This window comes from Calonectris borealis, chromosome 16, assembly GCF_964195595.1.
Source record: "Calonectris borealis chromosome 16, bCalBor7.hap1.2, whole genome shotgun sequence".
In the NCBI taxonomy this organism is placed as follows: Eukaryota; Metazoa; Chordata; class Aves; order Procellariiformes; family Procellariidae; genus Calonectris; species Calonectris borealis.
The window spans coordinates 9,608,853-9,634,561 of record NC_134327.1 but is presented as its reverse complement, the minus strand read 5'-3'; the positions used below and the strand labels follow the sequence as shown (position 1 = coordinate 9,634,561).

Below are 25,709 nucleotides of genomic sequence, written 5' to 3'. Positions count from 1 at the left end.
GTGCAATTCAGCAGTGTATTCAAATTGATCTAACTGATAGCTCGGGGACCTAAAATAGCAAGTTGTCCTTATGGGGGAGGCGGAGTGAATAGCTTTCCTTAACTCCTTGTTCTGGCTTGTTACAGAGTCAGTGAATGCTAGTGCAAGAGAGAAGATGGGATCTCCTCTTTTGACAGCTGTTAATTTAGCTTAGCTGTGTTGCCATACTGCTCCCCAATTCTTTCCCATGGAAGCTTTTGAATGGTAAATCCCTCTCCTCCTTTTGAGCACAAGTGTGTCTCAAGCCTGTTACTACAGGAAAATGTTCAGAGATTGTACCTATCAAGAATAGAATTAAATGTCCCCTTTTTGTTGTTGTTACAGCTTGGTAAAAGAGAGTGCATGTTGAAAGGAAAAAAAAAAATCTCAGGCTGTGCAAGGAGCTGGCGTCTTGTTTCCTTAGAAGCAAGTGTGAAAAGTAGTGTGGAAAACTGCATGGTATGATCAGAGAGAGTTGCAGCAGATGGGATGTTATGCTAGGTGTCAGCTCGGAAACATAAAATTACAATTAAAAAATGGGCATGTAGGATAAAATCCTATATACTTTTGCACACTGAAGCAACTCTTTAGTAGCTTAAGCATTTAAGATAATGTTGTCAGATGCTGCTATCAAATAACTTCTTGGGCTAATGCAGTATGGAACTGCTTGAAGTTCAATGGAGAGACTTGTTATGGATTGAGCTACAACATACACAGCAACTTATGGTTGTGACAAAGATCAAATTTACTTAACCTGCCTCAAATTGTGAGTCACTAGGTAAGGCTGGTTGGTTAATGTTGAGTGTTAAATAATTTTAAATAATGTTTTGAAGATGGTCTTTGGTAAGTGAAGGGACAGTACACATGCTTCCAAACCAAGAGAAGAAATGCAATGATTGAAGTGAAAGATACATAGTAAAATGTAGATATGAATGCCTCAGAATGTTTGCAGCTGGAGAGTAGTAAGTCCTTGACTAAAGCTTGTTTCTGTGAGTTGTTTTATTTTCTTCTGCAAAAGCTAAAGAATAATAGGATATTTTTAGCAGTAGCATTTGTTTCTTGGGTTGGGTTTGTGGTTTGTTTGGTGTTTGTGTGGTGTGTTTTTTTTTTTAATATTAGCTGTAGTTCTAGACTAAAACTTTAATGAGTTCCTTCAGCTTGTGAAAGATTTAGTTCAGGAGGCTCGTGAGTCAAACCTAATACTAAAGGAAAGATTATACGTGTAAGTACAGTAAGGTTTGGAAGTTACTGCTGACTTGCTTTGAGCAAATCGTTGTAGTGATAAAACATCTGCAAGAGAACACAGTTTTCCTTGCATGGAAGTTTGTCTGTTTGAGAAGAGTGATCAGGAAGACCGTAAGGCTGTCTGGGCATTATTGCTTTTGAGGAACTAGTTGGATACTCAGCTCTGGAATCTCTCACGCTGTTAAAGGATTATGCACCTCAAGTGAGAAGCCAGCATGGGAACCAGTCTCCAGTGTCAGAAACACTCTTTGCAGACTCTATTTTAAAAAAGAAGTATGGTCCAATTTAAAGTTTTCCAACCCTTTAATTGAAACTGTAACAAAAATTCAATGGTGTCGTTAATCTAATGTTTGACTCCAGATAAGATGTGGGGAGGAGAATGGAGAGGGAAGGAGCTGGCTGCCAGAGTTTTGAAGGAAATCTGGAACAGAACCTTTTCCTGCCCCTATTTGAGGCTGTTCAGAATTAGATCTGTGGGGAAAGGTTCAATGTTCCAAGTTCTCCAGTATTGGAGTGTAATTTATCTATAAATCAGTTTATGAAATGTTTAAATAGTTGATGAATGCATGCAGGAAGTAATTTTGCAATAGCAATAAATATTGTGAGGATTATAATTTGTATTTGTTCCTCAAATACTCAAAAGTAATGATGTGTTGAGAAATTATACTTTTCAAGATTTTTCAAACTTTACTTGTGTGAAAGTATACTATTTTCTGGAAAAGATAAGAGTTTTGGAATTGTGTAAAGGGTATCTGGAAATACTTTTCAGTTTTTTTTAATTTCAGGGAGCTGTAGTAAGGCAGTCTTGATGAGTATTCAGTCAGGTAACTAGCAGATGTTAGTAGTCTTATTAATACTTGTGGGGTTTTTTGTCTAAAGACTAACAAACTTTGGTAATTTACCACTTCACAAAATGGATGTTTATATTAGGTGTGTTTTCATTGCTGGTAATCTTAAGGCTACAGTCTGTTAGCTGTTTTCCTGCACAATAGCAACTGCTGACACTCAGTTGTTCCTTAGATGACTGGATGTAATCAGTCTTCTTCCCTAGAAGGAATATTATTTCTCATTATTCAAGGTGAATGTTTTTTACATGTGAACTCTCTCTTTTTACAGTGCTGTAGGTAAAACATGCCTACTCATCAGTTACACAACCAATGCATTTCCTGGAGAATATATACCCACTGTGTAAGTACTTGTAAAATCCTAAAACCTCATTTATGTCTGCTTCTCTGCGCTTACTGCCATTCCAGATTCCTTATTTGAATTGTTTGAATTGGCTGCAAGCACCCCTCAGTTTCATCTTAAATGTTTAACTGAGTATCTAGGTGTGTGTAAGGAGAAGCAATTTGGGCTTTTGCTGCTTAGTACAGTCATACCAGTGCTTGTTCGTGCTCCATCAGTTTTGCCTCTCTCTGCTCACTAGGCCTAGCTTATTAGGGAGTAACATTTGCTAACATTTTATCAGATGCTGTTCTCTTTTAAAATAATGTGTTATTTCTGTCTTTAATGTCATTCATAATAAGCAGTCCCAAGGCTGAACAGCTTGTAAAACATCATATCATTGTCAGAAATAGTTGGCTTTCATGACTAGAGTTATTGGGTTTTGGTTTTTTTTTTTTGTTCTTTCCACTTTTTGTGCTACTGCCAATCCTGTGCTAAGCCAGCCACAGCTCTATAGCTCCTCAGGTGTGATTGTGGGGATTAATTTATTTTGGTGCTTCCCATTTTCTTGCATGTAAGGATTTTTCAGTATCAGTATTAGTGTAGTTCTCTTTTTGAGGGCTTGTTGGGGGGAGGCATTTTGTACATGAGCAGCTGCTTTGCCCTTTTTAGATTTGTCTATATTTATCTGGCTATCTTGCTCTCGGTAAGTATTGATGAGTTTTTCAGATAACAAAATACATTCTAATGTGATTTACAGATGCATTTAGTTACCCTTCCAAGGCCTTGTTGTCTTGATTACTCCTGTTTCCTTTTTTTGGTCTTAAATTTAGATTTTTGCATTACAGTATGCTGCTGTTCCCAGTGAACTTAGTTTAGCCTTAACAAGTCATTAAAACCTTTGCGTCTACAGTAGCGATGAGATAAAAGTCATGCCTCTGTTGGCCCCTGGTTCTTAACTTTGATACTGAGGGGGTTTTGATTAGCAGGATTAGTAAGTTTTTTTTCTTACCTGCTGTTGTCATTAAGGATTCCTTGGCTGTTGCTCATGTATCTTCTATTCTAAATCTTACAAAATGAGACAGATTAACTTGCTGAATGTCCCGCTAAGACTGGAAAGTGCTTGCTAAGTGCATCACCTGCTTTCCTGTACTTACTGAGATTAACACTTCCTTTGGAAGAGCAGTGAAAAAGATGACTTCTGTTCAGAATGGACAAAGTCTGTTGTGCATATTTTTTCTTTCCATTACTGAATACCAGGCTCAGTATTTAAGAACAACTTTACTGTTTCTGGGAGGCAGAAGGATGCAATAAAAATGTTTCCTTTTGTAGTGTGCCCAATTAGGACTCCGTAGGAAAAAATCCTTGGGTGCCCTATTTTACTGCAAGCTAATGCAGCTAACTCTTTCTTTATTTTTTCTAGTTTTGACAACTACTCTGCTAATGTAATGGTTGATGGAAAACCGGTCAATCTGGGTTTGTGGGATACAGCTGGTCAAGAGGACTATGACAGACTACGTCCACTCTCCTATCCGCAAACAGTAAGAACTACAGTGTGAAACTAGAAAAAAATCTGTATGGCTTTGTCTAACATAAAGGTTTTTTTCTTTTTGAACGTATGGCCAACATTGTCACATCTGGAGTTGTATTTATTAGAAACAGTGTCTTGTTGCAAGCTACCTTCCTTCATCCTCCGTGCTGCAGCTGTAATGTTACAATCTTTGATGTGTGTACGGTTGTACAAATATTAAAATTTGCATGCTTGTGTATTTGCGTGCACTGATACATGTTGGCTTTTGTGTAGTTGCAGCCTGAGAATCAGCTAGAATGATTTAGAACAAGAAAAAACAAACAACCCCCACCCCCCCAAAAAAACCCAAACCCAAAAAACCCTTGGTGAATAGTCCCATCAGCTAGTCCATTGATTTTAAGGTTAGCATGCCTGCCAAAAGCAGGGTTTGTTTTTGGTTTTAGGCGTGATGTTTGGCTGCAACCTGACACTGTCACTGCTAAGCACTTGGTATTGTTTAGTCTCTGTGAAGATGTTCTAAACCTGAAAGAGGCAGTACTGAATGAAGATACTATTGGTATTGACAGAGGGTGGGTCAGAGCTTTCTAATACACTTAAGCCTGTGGCTATTTTATTACTTATTGTAGTTTGTGCTATAACATCAATACAAATGTGCTTCTGTCTTCCATGCTTGCAACTGGTTAAGTCCTGTCTGCATGCTGCATCTTTCCTTGTATGAGGAAAATGCTGAAGTAATCTGCTTTTTTCTTTCCAGTGCGACTTCAGCTACAGTTAATCTTTGTAGAGACTGGCTTTCTAGTCTCTTTAGAGCAGTTACTTTTATCTGGTGGAGCTGTGCTATAAGTAAAGAAAGGTGGTAATTTGCAGGGTTGTTTTTTTGGCATTAATTACTGTTGTTGTTAACTGTCAGATATCTATATTCAATGCTAATAATGTAAAATGCAAAATCGTTCCAGTTATTCTACAGCATAACTGCTCTCTTGAGTAATGTGAATCTTACTTAATGAACTCTGGTGCTCTTTTAAGTAAACTGTCTTAATTCACAATTTTTCTTAATTCACTGCTCACTAACTCTTACAGTTAGGCTTTCCCATCAGTTTCGGTACCCAAGATGGATATGAACTTGCCAGTTGTAGGGAACTCTAACAGAAATGCCAGAAATATCTGCATTTCCTAGAAATATTTTTCTAGGAAGAGAAACAATGGAAAGCTGTTTTCACTAATATTTAGATATTTATAGGATACTTAGGTGAACTTAAGCTTTGCTTAACGTTGTAAAAATATTTTCAAAAAGGTATCTCAGAGTAGAAAAGGGTGTGTTGAAGGATCACTCAATAGTGTGAGAAAGCAGAGTTGTAAGGGAGAATATTGTTCCTCCCCTATGACAAAGGGACAGAATGCATGTGCATGTCTTCAGCCTGCTAAAATAACTGTGGCTTTCTGATAGCCTGCAAAAGAATGCCATGTCAATCTAAGCATACTTTTGGTAAAAAAAATCTATTCTGTACAGGCATGTATAACTGTTAAGTAAAGGTTTGAAGTACTTTCAGTTATTCAGATTGTTTTTTACAGCAGAAAATGAAACAGGGTGGTGAGTCTTGAACTTCTTATGAAGCAGTCTTCAGATTTTAGACTTGTGCAATACGTAAGATTCGTCATCACTTAAGGGACAAAAAACCCCACGAAACTAACAAAAAGCACAGAGGAAGAGAACAGCGGAGCTGATGAAGCCTGACTTTTTTTAGGATCTGCATTCAGCCTCCCCCTTCCTTCACTGTGCAATTTAAAACTCACCCCTCACGTGTTCTTGTGGCCCTCTGTTTCCCTGTATGTGCACCTGAACTATGTTCTGGGCAAGGTGAAAGCAGGTATTGCTGATTACTTGGCCAATATGTGTATCTTGATTAGCCACCCAGCAGTTCAATGGCTATTAACTTCACAGTAAGAACTTTGCCATAGTGGAGGCATTAATTTGTATCTTTTTCCCTTATTCATATTTTTATTTTTTTCCTTAAAATATACAGGAATTTAATACCTTCTCCCGAATGTATTTGAAATCTACCAGTATTGCAAAATATTTGGGGAAGGAAGAAGTTGGGACAGAAAAGGTAGTTAACTTTGTTCCCTCAGGAGACCAAACCAAAAAGAAAATTAAGTTAGGAGGATGCTTTTCATGAGAGGTTTGCTCTTGCAAGTTACCTCTGACAATGCAGACAGACGTTTACAGGTTTACGGGGAAGTCTGGTGGACTGTTCTGGATGCAGGTAGTTGGTTGTGCTGAATTACAGGGCAGCGTCTCTCTTAAGAAGATAAAGCCATGTTGTGAATATTTGTGAGCACAAATTGCTGACTAAGAACATTTTCCCTTAAATCCATTTTAGGAGTAACTTTATCTCCTACTGTTATTAGGTTGGAGGAACCAATGGTAAGAATCTATCTTCCAGTCTGACAGATCAACCTATTGCCGTATGTAAAACTTTAAATAAACTTCAGTTCCAAGTTCTGTCATCCTGTCTTGCTTACGATAGTGATAAATTGGCCCCTATTTTTTAAGCAACTAGTTTTCTTGGAACTATCGAATTGCTAGATCTGAGAACTCTGTTACCAAATCTCTTTATGCGAGTTGCTAAGACTAAACCTTTTCTTGCAAATAAATAGCTTTTCCTCCTACTTATTAAGATTGGTAGCGTGCAAGACACCTGAAATCTTCAAGTAATTCCTCATGGTTACACTGAATTTTTTGATCTCTGGAGCTAGTAAAGGAGAGAGTCTGCGTAATGTGCAGAACTTCAGTCACCACAAACCTGCAGAATTGGAAAACAGAAGTAGTGGCCATAGTATCACGTTATTTGATGTTGTTTCTTTCTTCTTCTGGGACGCTGCTATGGAAACTTGTTGGGGTGATGCATGAACAACTGGGTTGCAAGTGCTTAGCAGTGCAGATGTCAGATGCTGACCTAACAAAATGCCTTGAAATGCAGCACAATCAACTAACACTCTGAAACGCCTGATTCTTTAACACGTTTGATACTGGAATAAGTACGGATGCAGAGGTAGGTTGGGGAACGTTGGACTTGTTTGAGAGATCCTTACTGAGTTTTGGGTCGTACAGCAAGATGACAATCTCATCTGTTTAGACAGCAAAAATTAATTTTGTGGTTATTCTGGATGCTTGTAGACTACAGTGTGTCACGTATGAAGCTTGTTGGGTTTTTTGAAGTGTATACTGTACGGCAGTTAGTGTAAGCATTTGCTCTAAAATGTTTTTACCTGCTCTTACTTACAATCTTTGTTTTTGCCTTCAACTGAAAAGTGAGATATGTAAGATCCCTTAAAACACCCACTTTTCTCTCTGCTTTCTCGTAATTAAGAAAGGGAAGGAGGGAGCTTCAAGGTTTTTAATACCCTTCTCAATCCTAATTTGGTTACAGAGAAATTCTGAAGTCTTTTTATACTGACATTCAGTAGAAGTGACAGTTCTGCAAGATCCTTCTGACTTGGGCATGGAAGTAATAACTGTAGAAATTATAGTATGATTTTATTTTTTTTTATTCCATACTGTATACTTTGCCGTTGCAATTTAAGACTACTTTAGAGTAGTATATTAATAGTATATTTTTATTTAAAAAATCGGTGCCAATGGTTAACACTTTGCAACATCCTGTGCTGATGAGTCATGTGTCTTTCAAGGCTTAAATCACTTAAGAGATCTGCAAAGAGCATCCAGCCCCGGTTCAGAAGCCAGTCTAACAACCCTTCATGGCTTCCTGTGTTCGTCAAGGATCTGAAGTGTGTGTCTTTTTTTTTTTTTTTTTTCCTGAATGTCAGTGAGGGAGAATAAAAGACATTTAGGGGGGAAAAAAAAAGCTTGCAATGTGACGGTATTAGTGTTTTAGTTGCTGGCTACTGCAATAGATGATTATAAACTTGATTATGATTCTATTTGTTGTTGGTTCCCCCCTTTGTGTCTGCTTGTAGCTGCCTGGGAATGGTTTTCCCACTGGGAAAGCTACCTCTGATTGTTGTGTGCAACTGTATTGTTGACCTTGCCTTTTCCAAGTGTGATATAGACGAGTGTGATACAGATGCTGGTGATATTGGCCTCTTCATGGTGATGAGATTTTATAGTGGTTTCTCTGCTGGGCTGACTTCTATCAACTTGTTTTGTAGGATGTCTTCTTAATCTGCTTTTCCCTTGTGAGTCCCGCTTCCTTTGAAAATGTCCGTGCTAAGGTAAGTACAGGCTGGTCTCATTTTATTTCTCAGGGTTCAACATAGTGTTCACTTTACAGCAGTGTCTGGAAAATATTAGGCTTTTTTTTTTTTTTGGCAGGCAATGTGAAATGTAGTTTGAAAGGGCAGAAATCCATTTGCCTAACTCCTAAGTCATGGGAGTTCAGGGCATGTGAAACACTCCAAGTATGAATTGTTCCTTGATGCATTGATAGGGTAACAGTAGTTCAAGAGTTTTGAGCCAGCAAGGTGCTAAGATCAGAATTTAAATTAATGCAATTGAAAGAAAAATATTAAAAAACAAATGCATGTAAAATTTAGGTTGATACCAGTTGTTTCTTGAATCGGCCAGCATTCTGGCACATGCTCTGCTGCTGTTGCAGTCTTTCACGTCCTTGGACAACTCAGCTGTATGGCATTGTGGAGACCTCACAAATGAGAGGTGGTCTCCATGGGTGGGGGAAGTGCAGATCAGTGTTTTTCTGGTGTGTGGAAAAAACACAGCCCTTAATAGGGTAAATTTTTAAAGTATAAAGAAATACCTGTTGGCTTCATTAAAAATGTTCTGCAATTTTGTGCTCTTTTAATACTGCTTAATGGGGTCTTGCGTTCTCCCCTTTACTCTTTAACTGACTCATGAAGGACTGCGAGCCTTTCGGTCGTAACGTTCGAGAGCCTTCGTGGAAGTCCGCCCACACACACAACCCACGCTGTTTTTTTGCAGTGGTATCCTGAGGTGCGGCACCATTGCCCCAACACCCCCATCATTTTAGTGGGTACCAAACTCGATCTCCGGGATGATAAGGACACTATTGAAAAACTGAAGGAGAAGAAGCTGACTCCTATCACCTACCCACAGGGCCTTGCCATGGCAAAAGAGATTGGTATGATGGCAACGGGGTTATTGTTGACTTGATCTAAACGTTGTTTGCGGAAGATGTTGTACCTTAATTAAAATAAATGCCTGGCTTCTGTGGAGTTGCCTAGCAGTGCTGCTGTAATTGTGGAAAACTGCTTTGTAATTGCCTCTTTGCTTTTTCCACAGGTGCAGTGAAATACCTAGAATGCTCAGCACTTACACAGCGAGGCCTCAAGACAGTGTTTGATGAAGCTATCCGAGCAGTTCTGTGCCCCCCTCCTGTAAAGAAGAGGAAGAGAAAATGTCTGCTGCTGTAAACGTCACCCTCCCCAGCCCACTCCAAACCCTGTGCTTTGCTCAGAACAATGGAGCATTCACACTCAATGCCAAGTTCTTCTGTTATAAATTAGTTCTCTTCCATAAATTCTTGAATCAATCAACGATTTCACAGTTTCATTTGTTTAAAGTATGACAGCTACCTTGCATTCTTCTAAAAGCAAACTCCTGAAAAGACAAACCTATGTAAAGCCTTATTTTTAAAATCCTATTCTTGCTCAATTAAGTGTTGCCAAACTATCTGCTGAACTAAGTTGCATTGTTGTGCTATGAACACTAAGCACTAAACTGTTTTTTAAAGATTCTTCTTGAAGATGACTCTAATTTCTGTTAGGAAATGCAAAAACACTTTCTAGTTTTTCACGGTAAGTAACAGTACCGTATAATTAGCAGAACACTGCACTCTAATGTGTTTTATTATTAAATGTTTTTCTCAACCCACAGTCATTGCATAGCGTTGTATATCGAACCTAAATCTTTGACAATGACTGACACCCCTGAGTCACAGTGTAAAATGCTTTATCATTGGTAAGGGCTCGGTTGCAATCTAGTTCTTGCTGCTGTGATTTAAAAAATAAATAACTATTCTTACTGAAGTGTATCTAGTCCTTTTGACAGCATTTATTGTGATGGATAAATGAAATATTGGGTTGGATCAAGTGATAGTGCCAGACAGTATTTTGACACTGTACAGATGACTTACGCTACACTGCCAGGGTAGTTGAAACTGAATTGACTTTTAGTGCAGGTTAAAATCAGCGACCATTTTCCCAGAGGTGCAGTAGTGGGAGAGGGGTTGGTGTTCAGAGGTAAATTCCTTTGAATTTCAAGCAGGGCATTCATTGAGGTACAGTTCTGAACCAGTCATTCCCACAACTCTTGTGTAGTAAATGCTTTTCTTGTAGAATTTTTTCTTACTGAGCAATATAACTTGTATTTTAAAAACCTTTCTGATGATAGAAATTTGCTTTCCCCCCCCCCCAGGGTAGAATGTTCAAGCATATCCTCCTTATTTTCCTGTTATTTCTGACCCAGTAAGTTATATGCTTTCTGAGGAGCTTTTAGTCTATTAACTAGGTGTAAAAATCATGTGAAGCAGCTTTACACATTTTAGTAATTTTTATATTTTAAACCTCTATAAACTATGAACCTTCTCAAATATCACTATTTGCCAGGTATCCCCACCACTGTAACATTACTAATGCGGACAAGTGTTCTTTATGTCACTACATGTACGTGTGCAGCATAGATTGAGTAATGGTAACTTGGGTCTGTGAGGTTCTGTAAATTAGTGCTAATGTTCTGTACATCCTGAACTGGCAGGAATACAATGTTGAACTACACCCTTTCAACCACTAAAGCAAAATTTAAAAATAAAAGTTGCAAAATTGTGAAGTTTTTACATTGATCTTTTGCTAATGCAATTAGCAGTATGTTTTGCATGTATGACTTAATAAATCCTTGAATCACGTGTGTGGTAATGTTTGAGTTTCTCAGCAAGTGTTCTCATTCTTGTACCACCGTGAATAAGTGTTCTTCCTCCAACGCCAACCGCAGCGTGGTGTACTTGTCTCCTGAGGGATGTGTGTGCTACCACAGGCTCTTTCAATGGTGCCCTGATGTTAAGAACCAGAATTCAATACGGTACGTGGCAACGTGCCTTGTCATTGGAGTTGTTACTAGCTCCCGCTGCTGCTTACGCAACACGTTAAAGCTGCTGACAACCAGGGAAAAAATGCCTGTTTTCCTCTATTGCATGCAAACAAAAGTGCTTTTCCTCTAAAGCTGGTACTTCAATGGTTTGTAAAATAGTTTGTGCTTAAATGCCTCAGATTTTAGCCCTTTAAGTAAGTATATAATTGTGCTATATGCTTGTTAGCTGCCTTGCCTCCAGGGCAGCACACAAGCCTGCTGCCCTGCCCTGCCCCAGGGGCTACTCTTCCTCCGGGGAGGTGGTGGGTGATGCCGTGGTACCCTGAAAGCAGCACCACTAGCAGGTGCTAGGCCCTCACTAGCGGTGTTGGCTTACCTTGCTGCATGGCATCCAGCTCTTTCACCAGCTATAAGCTAGTTGCTTTTGTCACACCCAGCATTCCTGAACGTAGTAAGACAGGTTTTTAGAGTGCATTTTATTTTGTCTCCATATTAAGTATCACAGCAAGAACATCCACACAGTTATTCTCAACCACGTCATATTACTTTTATGTAGTTCTATCAATTTTTTTTAATAAGAAATGCTGCTGAGCCTTAAAAAAAAAAAATTAAACTAGTTGCACACTAGAAACAAGGAATCCACTTTTTAAAAAACAGTAAAACTGGTTATACATTTTTGGCAGAATTAGATTGGTGTTCTTGGTAGTCAGAGCTAGTGACTATGACGATGCCAGGGCATGAACAATATTTGCTTTTTTTTCCTTCTCATTAAGTAGTTATAGCATTAGTTTAGTTTAAAATCAATAAAAGTAGTCATATAGATCAACAAATACAAAAGACAGCTAGATTAAAGAATATTGCACGTATATCCAAGCAGCATTTAACCACAACACTCCCCCTGCCCTGGGATACTACCACAATCTGTAAGAAAAATAGTGCAATCAATCAGAACTGCCCGATTAAAAACCCACCCTGCCCACACACCGCCGCCCGCCGCAGACTTGTGCACGTACCCACCTCCAGCCGCTGAGCTGGCGCAGCCCTCCCGCGCTGCAGGGGTGCTGCCATAGCGCTCCCGTCATACATCACCCTCCAGGCTTTGCAAAGGGCGGTCACGGGGCGCTAAGACAACGGCATGAAGTGACTTTGAAGCAGAACTGGATTTTTTTTTTTTTTTAAGGTCTGACAGAGCTCTGCTCTAATGCGTAGGCAAAGCTGTCCTTACGCACGCGCTCGCTTTCGTCAAGTATTCAGTTGATGCCTCGGCTCTCATGCGCCAGCGTACATGGGCTGAGCTAGACCTTGTCATGCTGTTCCATTTTTTGTAAAAGCTCAACCTTCTGCATAAGCGCAGAATCTGAGCTTTCACCAGCAAAATGTTACTTGTGGTCACTGCAGAGGCAAGGGCATTAGGACCCTTGTTTATTTTATGCAATGTGAGAAAAGTACTGAAATCCACTTACATATGAAAGTAGAATGAATGTGTCCTGAATACTTGAAACCCGCAATAAAAAAAAATCCGCACACCTCACCTGGGCGCTGTGGTTATACTACATTGGTGTTGCAGTCTCGTGTTTGACAAGAAATACAAGATCCATGTTCCTGAGACAAACTGTTCAGAGCTTTGAGCACAACATCTGGCATGTGGTCTGTTATCATCTTGGGACTAATTAAAATGCTGCTGAAGACTGTTTCGTTTGACCATCTTGCCATATATTTAATATCTGAAGAGCACAACCTAAAAAAAAAAAAAACCAAACACCAGAGAAAACACCACACCACCAATACAATGGCTCAGACTGTCAGAACTGGTGCTCGATGCCAAACCAGGAGACTCCTGACCTTGCTCAGGGAGGAACTGGACCCTCCTCACAGCAGGAAGGTGGGTGCCCAAAGAGCTACGGTTCTGACCTTCAGGAAACAGCTGGAAACGCTGCCATTCAACGTCCCTGAAGGCAGAACTACGCCAAATTATATTGTGCCTTAACAGTGACAGAAGCTATCAAATAATCCTGCTCAAAGAAACACGGAATGCAGTCTGGGCAAAGGGGGATGAGGGGTTAAGCACTGCCCATTCACAGTTAATGTCAGCTTTAGAGAGTAGGTCACAGGGGTATCAGGAGACTAGACACTAGATTTAATGCTGCACATTCGATGGATTTAGGATTTTATTTTGCAGAACAGTACATGATGGGGGCTCTTGTGTGCTAGTCCAGTTAAGAAAAAACCCCATGATTAACTGCTGTGCTGTGAAGTAAGGGAAAGAAAGAAACTCAATAAAGTCAAGTAGAAGAGCAGCCATTGAGAAAACCTGCCACGTCAGAGGTGTTAAAGTATCTAACCTGTAAAACCAGTATTAAAATCGTTAAACGTTAAAGATCCGAAGCTTAAATAAAATACTAATCTACTGAACAGGAGGAAAAAGGTGGATTTCTTCTCTAGCCCTTTTCTATCCTCTTCTGTAAGGTACAGATTTTTTTTTCTTCTGTAAGATGGTCTCAGGCAAGTTACTGATGCTCTTATTTCTGTTTCGGAATGAAACAAGGGAGGATAGCAAGTACTGTCTAGCCTGTGGGCTGTTTCAGGTTGTTTTGTCTAAAAAAACCAACATCAACAAAACACAAACAAAAAAAAAATCCTAAACACAACATCACCCCAACAAACCCACAATCCTCACCCTTCCAGCAGTTTCAGCTTTTCTGTTGTCTTTGTCTCACTTTCCTGCGTCCACAAAAAAGCAGCAAAGGACAGGAAACTAGAGGCTCCATGGGCACGCTGGTTACTGGGGCAACTGGACCTCTCCAGTCTGGCCGGGCCGATACGGGCAATATTTTATCTCTTTCTCATCACCAATATTCATGTGAGTGCTCAATAACTAGGTATTTTGTTACCACTTCACCACCACCAGGACACAAGACTGCAAGATCTGCAGTCTCAGGTAGGAACCGCAGCATGCCCAAGCTGCACTTAACAGTCTTACTGTTTAAAATCACCACTCGCGCACGGGCAGAAAAAGGCACGCAGGCATAAAAAAAAAAACAGTTTCCAGGGCTTTAAGTGAAACAGAAAGAACCAGGGAGGCACAGAATAAAAACTGAAAAGCTAGCTAATGCGTAATAACCAAAGATGGGTATTGGAGATGCAGATGAGAAGCAGAGCTGGAAACATACTTTGAAGGTGAGAAGCAGCTTTAAGTAGATGTTGGGAAAGCAAGACAGTGGTATTCGTTACTCTACTTACCTCCTAGAGCTGGATTCTTCTACAATATGGATAATCTTCCCAGGAAGATACAGGTGAGGATAATGAGGCGGCGAATTCAAGTGCGATTCATCCTCAAGGGCATTGTATGAAGGTGACCGATGAACCATTAAACTCTCCTCAGCCAGAAGTGGCTGGGTGAGGGCATCTTGGCTTCTACCATCCAGCTCAGTTGGGAAGTTATCTGGATCTCCTCCAAACACTTCGTACCAACACCCACGCAGCAAAATCTGGTACTGAATTCAGAAAGAAAAACAGTCGAACTGAGGTTTGGTATCTCTTCAAGTAACTTATTCTAGTTGTGTGCTTGCACGCACATCATCTGAAACTACAATTAAAAGATTAAAAATGACTGTGTGCACATGCTCCCCAAACTTTTTGTTTGATAAAATCTCCTTACCGAATTTTCCCCACAGTAGTATCTATTTCACCAGTATCTATCCCAAGCCACTAGTAACACTACGGAAAACATTCCAGTCTTTACCAGTTGAATTATTCTGTGTGGATTCTGCTCTGCAGATTTAAGTTTTCTTGCACCTGTAACTTTTAACTGTCCATCATCTTTTTCTGTATTTACGATGTCACCCAGGCCCTCTACATGACTCCTGATCCTGGGACTACATGGAAATCTTGTGGGTACAGCAGATTTAACTTTAGATAGTCAGAAATGGCAGTTCTGAATCTTTAAGCCACTCCTCTATACCTCCAGTATCATCTTGCCTGACACCACGCTGTTCCAGCACTTTCAAAACTGTTTCTCACTAACAGTAAAGAGAAGAGGTAAGCAATTAACACCATAACAGAGAAATATTTGCTTTCCAAATGAATTCTGAAGGTAAAAATTAAATAAAACCACTAATTTGTTTAATAACCATTCATATTAGTAAGTAAAGTAAGTAATCTTACTGATTTTTCATCATTTTAGCTAGTTTGTTTTGTTTGGGTTTTTTTTTTTTCTTTCTTTTCATTTTCATTTTTTTATAATTTGCTTTATCAGCAAAACTAGCAAACAGATCATTTCAGGTCTTGGATGTTGTGCACGGATATCTTCAACATCCTGTTGAATCTTAACTTATCCTATAAAGCTGTCTTGTTGGAAGAGACTAACACAAGTGTGGCTGAATTAAAAACAAATGCTTTTGTTCCAAAACACAATTGTAACTCTCATCATTAAGATCAAAATACACACACCAATTGTCACTTCATTAAAGCTGGGACTTAACCCAGCTAACAATTCCACTGACTTTTAACCAGGAACTGCATTTAGTTACCTTGGGTCTGTTGCAGTTTGCCACAATTCTCACGATTCTCCTCTTTAAATCCTCCATGTTGGGCATACTTAACCTGTTTAAACACACATAGAAGAAAGTAAAGAAAAGCCTCCTTTTCTCTGCAGTCTAGTGCATCCCTGAAAGAACAATGTAAAAATATTTCCATCTCACCTTGCAACAAGGTCCTTTCCAACAATGACTGACACAATGAAGTGCTTAGTGTAATCTGCAAGTGATTTGCTTAAGAAAAAAAAAAAAGACGCCCTTTAGATACACTAAAGAGATAGGCACACTTTAGTTTTATGATGATCATTATCATTCAATAAAAATACAAATATGTGGCAACAGCACCAGCATTTGCAGTCAGTTCTTCAGCGGACTTTCAGACCTACTTGCTATAGATGACAGAGTAATTTCAATGCTGATTATAAGGGTATGTGTAGATGTCAAACAGGCCAAGCTAGACTAGTCAGGTCAGCATTTTACTTCCGAAACAGTTATTTTAAACTCTAATTATACTATCTGACAGAATTCACTAGATATATTTCATTCTGTAATATTCCCCCAAGAACTCGAATGTAACTCCAGATGGAGCAAATCTAATTCTAGTGGAGAATGTATAAACAAACTCTTAACACAATCAAGCCCAGAGTTATCATCTAACGTATTTGTCAACTACCTTGAAGATTTTTACATCTTACACACAGAATCAAATAACAGAAGTCTCATATTTACCTTAAAAGTCCTCCTGGAGGAGAAAAGGCATAACATCTTAATGTTGGGAAAGAGTTCCTGAGCATGATCGCCAATATTGAAGCTGTTCCACCACCCAAACTGTGACCAACTATCACAAGTTTATATTCCTATAGACCAAAAGAAAAGACTGAAACATAGACGGACACAGAAAAAGCTCTGTGTAATTTTTCTGGCAAACCAAATTATTTGGAAGGTAACTTACTGGAGCAATTGTGAAAGCCTGGTTTAAAATTCCATCATTTATTAGCTTTCGATAGATGTAATTTGCAGCTTGAGTTATTCCCTAAAAGACAGCATTTAAAGTTAGAAGAGAAGGGTATGTCTCATCTGAAGTGTGATACATGTATACTTTAAACACAACACCATCACAGAACAACTTTCTTTTTGCAAAGCTGGTCTTCTTTTTAACGTGCTCCTGACAGAGGTCTAATTATAACCAAGCGGTCTTGTACATAATGGTTAAAGTTTTTGGAATATTTAATAAGGAGATAAAGTCTGACAAGAGGATTACAAATTCTACCTTGCAGTTCCAGAGGCAGTATTTGATGCAACAACCAAGTCACTGAAATAATTTGTGCAATCCATCTCACAAGGAGAATACTCCTCTGTTTAACTAAAGGATCCCAGGTGTTTATAGTGTTCTTACTGCTGAGATGATTTATAGACAACTACAGACTGCACACACCTTATGCACAAAGCCATTCTCTAGAACATCCTCCAGTGTCAAGTCTTCACAATCTGCTGACAGATCAGTGAGGATGTCCTGTAAACAAGACAGCTTTTGTCAGGCGTCTCTGCAGGGCTTCATCGCTCATGGGTCACGCCCTGCTAATCAACATTGTCATAGGGACATCAACAAGCTGACTTCCAGGTGTGTAAGCAACCATAAACCACCACCCCAGCAAATACATAGAGCAATCACAATTCTGATTTCAGCAACTATTTCCAAGCTGCAAACACACACATTACGAATGCACCTCCCCTCACAGTGAAAAGGAATTACCACTGCCCGCCCCCCACACTCTCTTCCAGCGGTGCAGGGAGTATCACCCACCCAAGGACAGGAGGGCTTACAACTTAAGCCTGGAAGACTCATACCTCTGAGTGAGTTGTTTTTATATGTGCCAGCGTAACACAATTTCCTCTAGATACTACAAGTTCACCCATTTCTATAAAGCTAACTATTTATATCAGATGGATGATACCTCAAAAGACAAGGTTCCTCTCACTGCAACCACAATAGCTTCTTTTTTGTGATCCAAAGCAACAAAAAATGGAATTTCATAGATCTGGAGGGGAAAAATGTAATCAGTAAAGACACAACTTTTTATAAGAGTAAGCATTTGTTCTGACCTTCTGAAAGCATCTTATTGAGCTCTCTATTGTATTATGGAAAGAAGCTGAATTATTTTCTTATCAAGTTATTGTAAGTGCCTTTTTTGCAATACTGAGACAGATTTATGTCAATGGTTTTGTGGCTATTCCTTTAGATTAGAAAAAAAAATCAGAACTGACTGTTTCAGGGCCTGTTTTCATTTGGCTTTGCATCTTGCACATTATAAATGCTGAAGGCAAAGTAGAAACTTCACCCCTTGCTATCACTGAATTAATCGCTAAGTTTTTTTGCTGAATGCCTGTCCAGATTGTTTACCTTGTTATGAAAACTGATATGAATGAAGTCTCTGTACTGCAGTCCTGTTATTTTTAGGATGGATCCAAAGTGAAAGTTATGACGATCACTGCCAGTTATATCAGAATCTGTTGGTCTATTTCCGCAACTAACAAACACAGAAGAGAAAAACTTTCATGTTCAAATTTTTTAGGTTTCCTTTCAAGGAATCAAACTCAGTTACATTTGCAGAAGGATTTCTGCCAGGAATCAAATGCTCTTTTTGTTTTCTAAGTAATTTTTTTTTTCAATAGTACCAAGATGTTACCTCTGCCCACAAACCTGGTTTTGCCTGAGCAGCATGCCATACATTTTCAGTTCAAGGACTGGCAAATACACCATTGCTACAGGACTATCAGCAGAGCAAATAATGCAATAAGAAAAGAATTCTTAAGATTACAGGCCAGTGACAGAAAATACAAACAAGCAAAAAGGAAATTCAAAACAAATTCTGTACAGCAGGCTTATCTCATGTTTTCTCCATAAGAAAAAAAAAATCGCGTAATACAAGTCATTTATATTTCAGTAGGTTAAATAATTTCACGTTACTAATTAAGAAAATCGTGGTTACAGTCACAAAAGTCAGTGGTCACTTAAATCTACAGTAATCCTACACAGCATTATGCATACTTCAATACTGACTGTAAACATTTTTTTGAGTAAAGGGGGCAAAGGCAATAAAATGGAGGCTGGAGGGACAGGTAACTTTTGCTAATTCCTTTAAGACAGGGAAAACTGTTGATACACTTTTATTTCTATACATACATATGTGCCCAAAAGGTGGCTCTAAAAAGTCTCATTTTAAAAAACGTTTAATTTTAACTGGTTTTAACTGGTTTAATTCCAGTTCTTTCTCTGTTATTTTGCTAAATGAATTTTATTTATCTCAGTCACAAACTTTGCTTAAGAAACAAAAGCTATTCTGTTTCTGAGGGTGGAAAGATGTTGGAATTTTGTTCCTACTTTGATGTTTGAATTTGTGAAGAATAACTCTACCAGTCAAGCTCACGTACTCCCACGAGTGATGTAATTTAATGCAACAAAAATACTGCTGTTGAAACTATTTTATTTCTGCTAACGCTAGTTAAATAGAAGGAAGCTATGTGGTTTTAAGCTCTTGATTGAACTTACCAGTCACTATTGAGCTTACAAAGTGCAGTAAATGGGTTGGTGTATATGTAGTAGGGCCAGCCATAAGCAGCTGCAGCAAACAGCATATAGTGAGCAGCATTCTCCACTTCGATATCCAAATCATCTGTCTGAAAGGACACAGGGAAAGAAAAGGAAGGAGAGGAAGAAAGGTGTGTTAGGCAGTCCCAGAATAAAACCTGAACACAGACTAGTGAAAATCAAGGCATGATGAAATACGCACTATCCAAAAGGAAAACCTCAAGGTCTAAGAGGAACTAAAAATAGATACTCATATTCCAGGAAAAAGCCTGTTTATTTACATAGCTACATAGGTCAAGAATCTTGAGAAGCTCTCATTAAATTAGTTTCTTCCAATACTTATACACTCATAAGGTCAATACTGAAAACAACATTCATGCCAAGTATGTTACTTAAGGATGTCAAAGGAATGGCTAAAGCGTCTGTAGCAGATCTCTCTGGCAAGGACTTTTAAAGCATGACCTCATCATACTGGCTGGATTCAAAAGGAAGTTGATAGAAATGCATTGGTTGAAGTAGAGTTATATACTTCCATGAAACACAGAAGGTAAAATAATTTACAAAGGCATTTTACCACAGAAGACTAGCAAAAATGAATTAACAAACTGTAACCTATCATCTGCAAGCATTTAGAAGACGCTACTTTTGCTTCTTACCTTGTCTGGATACTTGCAGCAGAAATAATTTAAACAGACCACAATACTAAAAGATTAGCTTTTCAGTTCTATGCAAATAGTACTAAATATTAATTTTCTCTCTGTTCCCTTTCTCTCCCAGCTCTTCAACAATGATCAAATGTCCTAAATGATTCCTTTTTGCACTTAATTCCCCATTCATATGTAAGTTCTACTTATGCAAAAGCAGACAAATGTTTTGACTGCAAACTCATCAAGATGTTTTCACTACATTTATTAATAATTTAAATTGTTGTGAGTTTTTATAGTAGTGTTTAATTTTGTCAAAAAAAAAAAAAAAAAAAAAAACCAAACCCTTGCACAAAGAACTGCATTTCAATTTGATCTGGCACCACCTCCTAGAGTAATTGCACCAGAGGCTGCAACAGCCCTATCTTACCACAGGAGATGATGGCGAATGACACAGGACTTCTTCAGGCTCTTTTGGGCAACTTTCCATTTTGTCTTGCTCTTGATGGAGCAGAGTCAAACCAGCTGCTATGTCACTTGGCACCAGATCAGTGTCCTGTACAAAGAAATAAAAGAGCGCTTAAAACCATCCCACACCTCAACATGGCAAAACTATCTCAGACGAAAATGCACACAGAATTATATTTTTTCAGTTTATATAAATGCATTTCACGCAGAGACAATGTGCATTGCAGAAACAGGTCTCAGCAGCAACTCACCTCCCACCCCTTTTGTACGTATTGAATGTTTTCTTCAGTAAGACCGATGACAATGCTACACATGAATTTCATCACTTAACAAAATACCCGACAGAGGACCAGCTCAGCCATATAGCAAATAACGATCCAGAAATTATTGATCACTGTTCTATACCACTATGTGAAAAGTCCTCCATACTGAGAACAACTAAGAAGGATTGTACATAGGAGAAGGCTGAAGGGTTTTTATTCAACTATCTGGGGCAGTCATCTCTCCATATGACTTACACCCTTTACCCTATAAACCACTGAGTTTAGGCTGCAGCTATAAATCAGCATGCCCAAGTACTGCTTAATAAACAAGAACTACTAGTCTTGAAATCATGAACAGATGTCAAAGTCAACATTGAACTATGACTGCCCAAGCAGCAGGTGACATAAATTTGAGCTAAATCAACATTATGCAGACTCCAATTTGGCAGACGCTCTCTGTTTCCAAAAAGCAACTTCCTGCATGTGCACACTCCAGTCTGGTACGTGCCCAGAAGTGGCTCGGAATGGGAAGACTGCCTTAACATATTGTGGGGCTCATATTTTTAATAGTCAGAAAGTAGTCCGATTCTTTGCTACGGGTATGACTCCTTACTCATCGTCAGTAGGAAAAATGCCTTGATCTTCACATATTGAGGAAAAGAAACTCACCCTTGTTCTCCTGACTAGATACTCACCTAAGGAGGAAGAATACTGTTTTCTCACAGCCTTCATGCTTGTGAAGGGGAGAGAAACCTTTCTTAAAGGGAGGGAAAAATCAGTGTTGTATACCTTGTATAAGAATCACCTTTAATTTTGAAATTGGCATATTCAAAACCTGATTTCAAGGCACAGGGTAGCAGGGACCTCTGGCTGAACAAAGGTACATATGTGTTGCAATGTCTGCAAATTAGAATTAGTGAAAACAGAACATAAAAAAAGCTTTCCATCTTACTGAAAAGTAGGTGCGGAAGAGCTCTGCGATACTTGTAAAAGCCACTCGATGGTCATCATCTTGCACAATACAACAGCACAGTAACCTGATTCTTTTTTCCCAGACTCTCGTGGCAGTGTTCTTCACATTATATAGCAACTGCCCTGACTGACTGCTTTCCAGGTTCCGATTTACACTATCCGTCAGATAAAACGTCTTTTTCCCCCCAAGTGGATCAAAGACAATTACAACTCCAATGATGGTAAAGATGATGATAACCCAGCTGCAAAACAGAAGGAAGTGGGATAAAAAGACCGTGAAACCAGATAATTCTTACAACTATGCAGGAAAACACAACTATAGATCTTGACAGACAGAAAACAGAATTAGGTATGAAACACTGTATGAACACCACCTGTTACTGTCTTAACGGTGCATGTTTTGTTATTGGGCTTTCAATCCACTAGGCACACGAACAAGGCTGTCAGCTCATTTCAGATAGGGCACCAAACTCAAAATCACAGCCCTGTGCTTTGGAAATAGAAACCCAGAGGTGTGAAGGCTCCACTTTTCACTATGGGTTAAGTGATCTAGTTACGACCCTCTTCACATTTATCCAGTTTTCTACATTCCCATCTATCCCTCTTACCCTTTCTGATCTCCACCTCCTTTCCTTCACTCTAGCACATGCTCTCTCAAGGCAAGTAGCTCGAGCTTATTTAGGGAAGGATACCAACTCATTCTAGCTGTCTAGATTTAAAAATTCTTCTCCTTTCACAATGAAAACCCTTCTATGAGAAACCACAATAATTTATACGAAATATCAAAGTCTCCAACTGCTGGAAAAGCCTTCAATAAACACATACAAAATACATGTAAGCAGTATTTTCCATTTTACATACACTATCAGGCTTAGATTTGGGGGGAGGCACCTTTACCTTGCAATAAGTGTCCCAATGATGACATTTATCACAGTCTTCTCGCACTGCACACTGCTGTCTGACACCCATACAGTTCCTACAACAGCCCAGATGAATTCAGGCAAATAGAGAAGTAGGCGAGTATAAAGGAGCTTGGGAAGTGATTTTCTTGGGCCTGGATTAGAAATTGTTCCTGAAATTACACGGAGAATTTAAAACAAGAACTGTTTATGAATGCATCGTAAATACATAAAATCCTACCCGGATATATGAACTTTCTGAGCTTTACAGAAAGTAAGAAGCTTAATTGAAACTATAAAGTATTTCCATACTAATGGAAAGCTATCACTGAAGCTGAGAAAAGAAAAACAACAATGGGTTTATAGCTATGATTCTTAGAATCTACTCTACTAATACCCAAAATCACTCTCTAGTCAGAGACAGTTCTGCAGTGAACTTGAGGCAGTAGTGCTGTGCCCAGCACAAGCCAAAGCAGCATACTCGAGCCTTGGCTCACCTACAGTTCCTCATGACTTTTGGTGCCTGCTTCTATTATCTTTCTATTTAGCTTTTAGTTGCCTGAATATTTCATTTTTAGATGCTACTTTGCTGGGCCACAATGAAGTTCTGTTTACTGAGTCACTAAATAATAAATTCATTCACATTTTTGTTTAGGAGAACAAAAGTAGCACCATTACCAGGACAAATACTTCTTAGACTATTTTCTGTATCGTTAACTTACTAATAACCTCTTTCTTTTAGCATTCTTAGGCAATAAAAAAGGGAGTAATTTTTGGCCAGCTCAGCTCCTTAAACCAGTTTGTTGATCGCAGGGTAATGAGGTGGTGGGGTGTGCGTGCTCATGTGTAGGCAGGATAATTTGTAAAGGCTTAAAACACTGCAGAACAAAAACAACTTTGGAAACTAATTGTAAAGCTGTGGTTCACATCCAGTGACAAAGCTGTGCAAAAAGCCCTTGATCCAGTGGTCACTTATTCCCATTCCCGGGTTGTAGCCTGTACTGCAGCAGCATGGTTGCTTACACAGACACAATCAGATGCAACTTGTGGTTCCTGAAAACAACTTCTTCCCTCTCCCCGCATCACAACCCAGTGTATGAGTTCTCCAGTCAGGTTCACCACTGGCATCACAAACGCCCACGTCAGTGCAGTTGTAAGGGGTGGTGCAAGAACCATCGCTCCCAAACCCACGCATTGTAACCACGGTTCAAGACATCTCACCATTAATTTCCTTGGAAATTCAGCCTCGGAATTCTTTCATTCCTCAGTTATAATGGCCTTGTAGCTGTACTTTTATACCAAACAAGGCTCTTTCATCTTTGCTACTTACAGTTACATCTCTCACCTCCTCAACCTTGATATAAATATAAATAGCATAACGTGGCTAATCTTCCTTTCCCTCCTCTGGAAACTGTAGGAAAACCAGTGGTTAGGTTCAAGGCTGGGATTATCATCCATGTCTCTGCTGTGCCATACTTTCTCTTCATGCACTCTTTATGCTTCTTTCCACTTACATAATTTAAATACTCTTTTATTTACAGTGTGTTGAGAGAACCAATATATTAGAAATTGTGGGGTCTCATCTATTGTTCCAGAGACCACACACAGATTTAAAATTAATCTTCCTAGCATTACTTTGATAATAAGGTGCCTCACCAGGAAAAAAGCTTTCCTAACATTTCTTAACCCCAAATGAAGCATTTCTACAAATGACTAGAAGTTGCATCGGGGTCCTTACTTCTGTTTAGCCATCCACTTCAAGCTGTAAGCCCTGTTCTATTTAACAGTACTTATTGTGTTAGTTTTATTATGACATTTATATGCATCATGTTCCTATGTGTGTTTTTTCCCCAAGCAACCCACTGCAGCTCATGAATTTCCACAAGATATTACTAAATCTGCCTATGCAAGGCAAAGCTAACATGATACTTCACATGAGAAACCGATTTTGGATAAATTCCCCTAAATTCCTGTCAGAGAGGTCGAGTGGTGTTCCATTCGAGGTCATGTATTAATGGTGAATGTAGAGGAAGTTTTCAAGACGCTCTGATGACAACGAACAATCACCGTTAGCTGCACTAAGCTATTGTGTCCATTTCTTATTTTAGATTCCTGACTTACAGAGGTAATACCATTAAAGCAAATATATTAATGCTGACAGACAGTTTCTCAAGTTTGACTACCATTAAAGCACTTGAATTTTTTTGCATTTTTTTTAATGTCAGCTGCAGATTAAAAAAACATATATATTGCAATCCTACTAGATAAATATTAAATATTATTATTAACTATTTACCTTGCATACTGATGTATACAAGAGCAGATAATGCACATATTATAGAAGCCAGGAGAATGAGGAGGACAAGCAAGTAGCTGTGCAGTAATCCTCCCCCAGGACAGTTAAACTGCCCCTTATGAACCGTGTAAAGAGCAAGAATTCCAATCCACCTACAGAAAAGTAAGATAATAAAAGTTATAGTTGGAAGAGAAAAGTGCATATTGCGAAGTGACCACCCGATAAACAGTTTTCATCTTAATGAAAGCATTCCACAAAGATTAATAGAAAGGGAGTTGTTATATAAGGAATTTGACAGAATGAAATGACTATACAAATACTCAGCAATAATTACAACAAAGTTGTTTGCAGACCGAGCAACAGACTCCCTTTGTGGTGCTACTCATTTCCACAGATCCCAGAGAACCTAGCCTGATCTAAACAAAGGAATCATCACGTTAATTCCTGAAGTAATGAAACCACATCAGCACTACTCAGCGATTAAATACAACCAAGCGATTATGGTTCCGCGCGAACAGAAGACCGCGCGGTAATCACACCGCGCTACGTGATTATGCAAGCCACGGGCTCTATCACAAACCCGCCGCTTTCCTCCCCAGCGGTGCAGAGCCTCAGATGAAGGGGGCAACGCTTCAGCCCGCGTCCCAGGGAGCGCCGCCGCCAAGAAAGCCAGCCGGCCGCAGGCGGACCGTAAATTCCGCCCGGCAGCAGCAGGCGCCGGCGGCGAGCGGCAGCCGCGCCGGGAAGCGGCCCCCGAGGCGAGGCGGCGAGCGCCTGCCCGACGGCCGGGCTGCCCCGTCCCCGCGGGCCGCCTTACCACACCAGCCTGACGAAGAGCTCGAAGGCCCCCGGGAGGACGAAGTCGTCGCTGCCGATGGCCCAGCGCCTGCCGAACACCACCAGTCCCGGCATCCTGCGGGCCGCGCCGCCGCCGCCGATCCCCCACGGGCGCGCGAGCACCTGCCTCGGCCCCGCCCTCAGGGGCCGCCCCCGCCCGCCCCTCG

General features: G+C 39.6%; 2 protein-coding genes across 5 annotated transcripts in view; one reads left to right on the top strand and one right to left on the bottom strand.

Moving 5' to 3' along the window:
• Window positions 1-10,857, top strand: part of RAC1 (Rac family small GTPase 1) — a 15,900-nt gene extending 5,043 nt beyond the window's left edge. The window contains exons 2-7 of one of the 2 annotated variants that reach the window (XM_075165190.1): window positions 2,380-2,451; window positions 3,851-3,968; window positions 6,368-6,424; window positions 8,129-8,191; window positions 8,916-9,075; window positions 9,237-10,857. In XM_075165190.1, coding sequence (XP_075021291.1) covers window positions 2,380-2,451; window positions 3,851-3,968; window positions 6,368-6,424; window positions 8,129-8,191; window positions 8,916-9,075; window positions 9,237-9,367 — 601 coding nt within the window. In that variant the 3' untranslated portion in view covers window positions 9,368-10,857. The remainder of the gene's footprint in view (window positions 1-2,379; window positions 2,452-3,850; window positions 3,969-6,367; window positions 6,425-8,128; window positions 8,192-8,915; window positions 9,076-9,236) is intronic. The other variant, XM_075165189.1, reaches the window with a different exon arrangement.
• DAGLB (diacylglycerol lipase beta) lies at window positions 7,574-25,709 on the bottom strand. Of its 3 annotated transcripts, XR_012676108.1 has the most exons (16): window positions 25,523-25,709; window positions 24,706-24,857; window positions 22,408-22,582; window positions 21,491-21,752; window positions 20,238-20,363; window positions 19,125-19,252; window positions 17,976-18,102; window positions 17,530-17,613; window positions 17,010-17,087; window positions 16,527-16,607; window positions 16,304-16,431; window positions 15,740-15,808; window positions 15,569-15,641; window positions 14,280-14,533; window positions 12,057-12,777; window positions 7,574-11,481 (listed from the first exon to the last, which is right to left on the bottom strand). XR_012676108.1 is itself a non-coding variant. In XM_075165186.1 (15 exons), exons 1-15 carry the CDS (start codon window positions 25,615-25,617, stop codon window positions 12,585-12,587), a joined length of 2,025 nt encoding a protein of 674 aa, XP_075021287.1. In that variant the 5' UTR covers window positions 25,618-25,709; the 3' UTR covers window positions 11,496-12,584. The 3 variants fall into 3 exon arrangements, 2 of the variants coding, with proteins under 2 accessions (XP_075021287.1, XP_075021288.1); XM_075165186.1 differs by lacking the exon at window positions 7,574-11,481 and having other exon boundaries at window positions 11,496-12,777; XM_075165187.1 differs by lacking the exons at window positions 7,574-11,481; window positions 15,740-15,808 and having other exon boundaries at window positions 11,496-12,777.

Bases quoted from the DNA above. Each gene is read 5' to 3' on its own strand.
- DAGLB (XM_075165186.1), bottom strand. From the start codon at position 25,617: ATGCCGGGACTGGTGGTGTTCGGCAGGCGCTGGGCCATCGGCAGCGAC. The intron at 21,753-22,407 runs GTAAAGGTGCCT...TCTGTTTTGCAG, and splicing joins ATTGGGACACTTATTGCAAG to CTGGGTTATCATCATCTTTA. The intron at 15,809-16,303 runs GTAAATATGAGA...TTTTTTCTTAAG, and splicing joins CCTCCAGGAGGACTTTTAAG to CAAATCACTTGCAGATTACA.